This window comes from Stegastes partitus, unplaced genomic scaffold (genome assembly GCF_000690725.1).
Source record: "Stegastes partitus isolate 25-593 unplaced genomic scaffold, Stegastes_partitus-1.0.2 Scaffold1453, whole genome shotgun sequence".
Taxonomy (NCBI): Eukaryota; Metazoa; Chordata; class Actinopteri; family Pomacentridae; genus Stegastes; species Stegastes partitus.
This window is the reverse complement of record NW_007579184.1, coordinates 118,781-123,552: the sequence shown is the minus strand read 5'-3', so window position 1 is coordinate 123,552 and position 4,772 is coordinate 118,781. Positions and strand designations below refer to the sequence as shown.

The 4,772-nt window shown below is 38.7% G+C and overlaps 1 protein-coding gene across 1 annotated transcript in view; it reads right to left on the bottom strand.

Moving 5' to 3' along the window:
* Positions 1–2,579, bottom strand: part of tnxbb (tenascin XBb) — a 53,354-nt gene extending 50,775 nt beyond the window's left edge. Inside the window, exons 1-3 of the mRNA XM_008299743.1 lie at positions 2,571–2,579; positions 2,415–2,472; positions 2,044–2,256 (exon numbers count right to left, since the gene is read on the bottom strand). Of these exons, the coding sequence (XP_008297965.1) occupies positions 2,044–2,256; positions 2,415–2,472; positions 2,571–2,579 (280 nt within the window). The remainder of the gene's footprint in view (positions 1–2,043; positions 2,257–2,414; positions 2,473–2,570) is intronic.
* Positions 2,580–4,772: the final 2,193 nt, after the last annotated feature.

The window sequence follows — 4,772 nt, the reverse complement described above, 5'->3', positions numbered from 1 at the left end:
TACACATAAGACACATGAATTCTAATTTGTAATCTTATGAATATTTTTCAAAATTTCAAAAATACAGAAAAATGTGTAAAATAAAAAGGCAAATTTAAGGTTATTAAAAATATTTTTTCCTGTTTACGATTTGTTTGATTAATCTTGTGTTAGGATCTTTTCTGGAGCAACACTGAGTTCAATGAATTAATTTTGCCTGAAGTTTATTTCCAGCATCTATTTTTTTAGGAGAAGATTAACTGTTCATCAAAACATGCAGCAGATGAAACTCTATTCAAACTCTAAAAACATGCAAAGAAGTTAGTCGGTTATGAGTTTTCTTTCTCTCAGTAGCCTGAAAGGAGAAACCTCAGATCTCTCTCTGTTGCTGCAGGAGTTTTTTTCTTTGACCAAGTGAACATTTTCAGCCTCACCTCTCTCGTGTCATCTGTGCTCAATTAATGCCAGCTTGATTTTTGGGTGACCCTCTGTTTTACAGGTGTTTTCTGGCTAATTTCCTGGATATAATCCTCACAACACACTAAAAATTAGCTTCACCAAAGTGTAAATTACAGGATATTTCCATGAAAATCCTCTGCAGCTTCATATGAGGGAACCAGAGGAAGTGTTAGTTGCTACAGTTAGTCAGTACCTGCTCATTATATTTGACAAATTACATGTGACATAAGTGAGAAAAAGCTCAGAAACTGACGTCAGTGTCCATCTGGGTTTTCTAGAAAGATGAGCAAGTACTCTGAATAGTTCATGAGTCTTTTTGGTTCACAGGTCTGGTCTGTAGAAGTGTTTGTGAGCGTGACTACTGAGTGGGTGGAATTTTATTGCACGGCTTTATTTATTTAAAACTAAGGAGTGTCCACATTGTGATTTTCAATTTGTAAAGCCTGTGTGTGTTGGGTTTTTTTTAGCCAGGAAAGCCTGACTGAGATTAAAAATGTCTTTTCTACAGCCACAGGCTCCATAATCTGACTGTTGAAAAGCTTAAAATATGATAGTTACCGGATAAACTCTAATAGTGTGAATTAAAAGTATAATCAAGATTTACAGACAAAATAACAGCAGCAATAATTCCAGAGAGGTATTGTGCAAACATATAGTAAATAAACTATTTTTGGTTGAGGCGGGCTGTCTTTTTGCTGTTGTTTGTTCCTTATTAATATTATTTATTACTCTGTTTAAGTTTTTTGGGGTCTACTGAGTTCTTAAAAGTCAAGAAAACACTTTTGTTTCACTTTTGTTTTTGGCAAATTTTCATTAAAAAAAACATTTAAAATTAGAGCAGGATCAGGATGCAAAAACATGCAGCAGCTGAACCTTTGTAACACACTATGTTAATACAAAACAGTGTTTTAGCCACAAAGGACACAATCTGATGAACACAGACAAAATGCAGGTGAGATCGAATGAGGAAAATATGCATGTGTGGCTGCTTTTTAAGCATGTTTTCCTGGAAACTAATGGAACGATGCTGCAAAGTTATGAGGCTCTTATTGTGAAGGTGTAGGACTTTATACTGCAGTGGGAAATGAGCCCACAGCGAGAGTTTAATTTTAAGGCAGTGGACATTCTTATTTTTGGGTCACCACTTCCGCTTTTGCCTTTGAGTTTAGTTTTACAGCAGACGAGTTTAAGTTGAGTCGCTCTTCTACTGCTCTGCCAGAACTGAATTTTTTTTATGTTATAGGTGTGATATGTTATCATCTTGCAGTTTGGTTTCTTTAATTTGGTGGCAAACTGCCGCTGAATTCCCTAATTTTCTCTCTTTTAGCTCTGATTTTGGTCTCCTCCAGCTCCTATGGGAAATATATGGCTTTACTACGACTAGATATTCCTCTTTGTTCATCAGTTGGTCTCTAACTGAGCTGAACAGGGAGTGTAGAGAGCTTTTCAAGTTTTTCTTCTGCTGTCTTCTGCTGCTAAAAAAAATTTGCCAGGAGGGCACTATTATAATAAAAAATTCCACTGTAGCCAGTTTTACACTGATTGCTGTTCATTTAGTCAAGAGCATTACTGTAGAGAGAACCAACAACAAGCATCTGGCTTTACCTTTGCTCTCCTTAGAGGTGCAGCAGTTTCCCTCGGGTCCTCCACATTTCTCCCGGAGAGCCGACACCTCCCTCTCCAGCCTTTCCAGACGCTCCCGCAGGGCAGCGAAGTCGGCCTCGCAGCCACAAGACCCAGAACCCGAACCTGAAGGAACCAGTTTGATCTTATGGGTCAGGACCAGAGGAGAACCTGGAGTCAGGTCGATTTCTTTACCTGTGAAAAACAGAAACAAGCTGCTGAACAGTGAGGACAAGCTGCCAGCTCCTGGTCATGTTCTGCAGTCTGACCTGATGTATGTTGATATTTCAAAAATCACAACTCTGACTGATGATGTGGTCTTTCAAACATGTCAGATCAACAGATTTTTTTACCTCCTTGGCTCCCGTCAGATGAATCGCCCTGATTGGCGCAGCCCTCTGAGATCACCACCTGCAACGATGGAAAAAGTCCAACTTTAGGTTGCACTAAAATGAGTCGTGTTTTATTTGCATCTCGACTCCTGGGCTGCACATATTTCAAGACCAAACCTGTTGCATGTCTTTGAGGCCAACCGCAGTCTAAAAACGTAGCTAAATACAACTAGGACATTGTTTTTTCATATTTATGCAACTTATTTTCCTTAAATTTACAGAAAACAGCAGCTTAGCATCCTGGACACATAAATCAAAACACATATTGTACATTTCAGGATTGTCGAGCTTCTTTTAGCTCTTTTATCAGTTTTGCTGTTTGGAGGCAAATTCCTGAAGTTGTTTTTAATTTGCATTTTAAATGGTTAGTTTAGTGGTTAGTCATTCCCCTGAAGGACTCAAACTCATACATTGTGTTCTTTAAAGAATCTCACCCTTTGAATGGGACTTACCTGTTCTGCTCTGCATAGAAAACTCTACCTATGTGTTGCTCTCTACTATACATACATAATTTGTACTCTCTTATGTAGAAAGACAGCAACCTCAAACACTCAAGCAGAACTGCAAACTCGATTGTTTTTTCTTTGTTTCTTTGATAATATTGATTATATCGTAAATGCTTAAAGATGTCACCCTGGTGTCACAAAGTAAGTTTGATGACCAGGTGTGATAGCTTTGGAAAAGAAATCGCCAAAATGTCCCCGTTTTTCAGCCAGAAGCTGTAAAAACAGAAAGAATAGTTCTTTCTGATGGTCATTCAGCTATTCAGCAATCTGTGATGTGTGGTTCAGTTGCAATAATTAATCAGATCTAAGCTTAAAATTGTGATATTTCATCAAAATCAAGTCATTCTAAAATCTGCAAAAAAAAAAACACAATCAAACATAAAACAATAATAATTATTTGCTCCAACATTTTTTTGTCTGTCATTCTGCACAGAAACAATTTTGGATTTTCCTCTACTTGTAGACATGGTTGTGTTGTTTCCATAGAGGTGCAGGACTTTATATCACAGTGAATGAAAATATGACAGCACCAGAAAACGCCCAGAAACTTCTTGTAGTTCAGAGGGTACATCATTTTGTAGCCAAACTAAACAAAGGTAAGCAGGTACCAGAGTGTTTCCTTGATAAGATGGTGTTTCAGTGCAAACATGCAACTCAGTGTGACGTCATGTTCTCTTTCTCTTCACAGCTGCAGTAACTGCAGAGACGGTTACTACAGCTGAAGTCAGTCAGTCAACACACAGATATCTGCAGAGATAGTCTCAGTGTGACTCAGCTGAAACGAAAGCCAAAGGGAGGGTTACTAAAAACAGATATATTTCATGGAGCACGGGCTCATAGTTTTTTACTTTCTGTTTTATCCAAAGTTAACATGTCCTGCTGGAGCCCAGAACAGAAAACACATCTGTGCTCTGTCAACAGGACTTTGTAGATAAATCTTTGAGATCGTAATCATTTAGACGGTAAATGATTTGCAACTGTATTTTCAACATTAATGCTTTTGGAGGATCTCCTGAACAGATTCGTTGACAGTTAGTGCTCTCTCAGAATTAGGAGCGCCCCAGTGAATTCTGGGGATAGTTAAGGAACCCTGCTGGAGGAACCATTAACAGCTCAGTTTTGAGAAGAGGTTTCTGAAGGAACCTCTAATAAGTCCAAAGGGGTTTATGGAGAAACCTTTAAAAAGAAAAAAACAGATACAAAACAAATGTTTTGGTAGAGTTGGCTGGTGGCACCACTCGCCCTCTGCCTTGGACCGGCTTGTGGTGGTCGCCGTATCTGTGAGGAGCTGTGGGCCCCTGGAGCGTGGCAGTCAGATCCCCTGGTGGTGGTGTTAGAAATAAAATGATAACTTGGGAATCACGTCTCCAGCTCTCGTGTGTGAACCGAACCTGTTAACAACCTACACAAACTATTTCCTTGGGTGAAACTCTCCAGGTGGTGATGTCTGCAACTTTTATAACCAGAAAATTCTACCGCCCTGCCACATCTAGTTGAGTCAGTTGGGATCTTGTCTGACTTTTAGCACTAATGCCAAAGTCTCAATTTCATTTTGGAACAACTACAGTTAATCTACCTAAGATTTTTTTCTCAATTTTTTCTTCTTATAATGGTAAGAATAAGAGTTAAAAATGGAACCACTAAAACCTCTCTGAGGAGTTCCTTAGTTAACCTCTGAATGCATTTTGAGCTCAAAAGGCTCCTCCACAGCAGTAAAGGTGAGGAACTTTAAAAGGTTCCTCTAGGTTCTACTACTTCTAGCAGTGTATTTGCCTAAATGTAAAGAAAGTCTCTCAAATTTGTTTACCATATT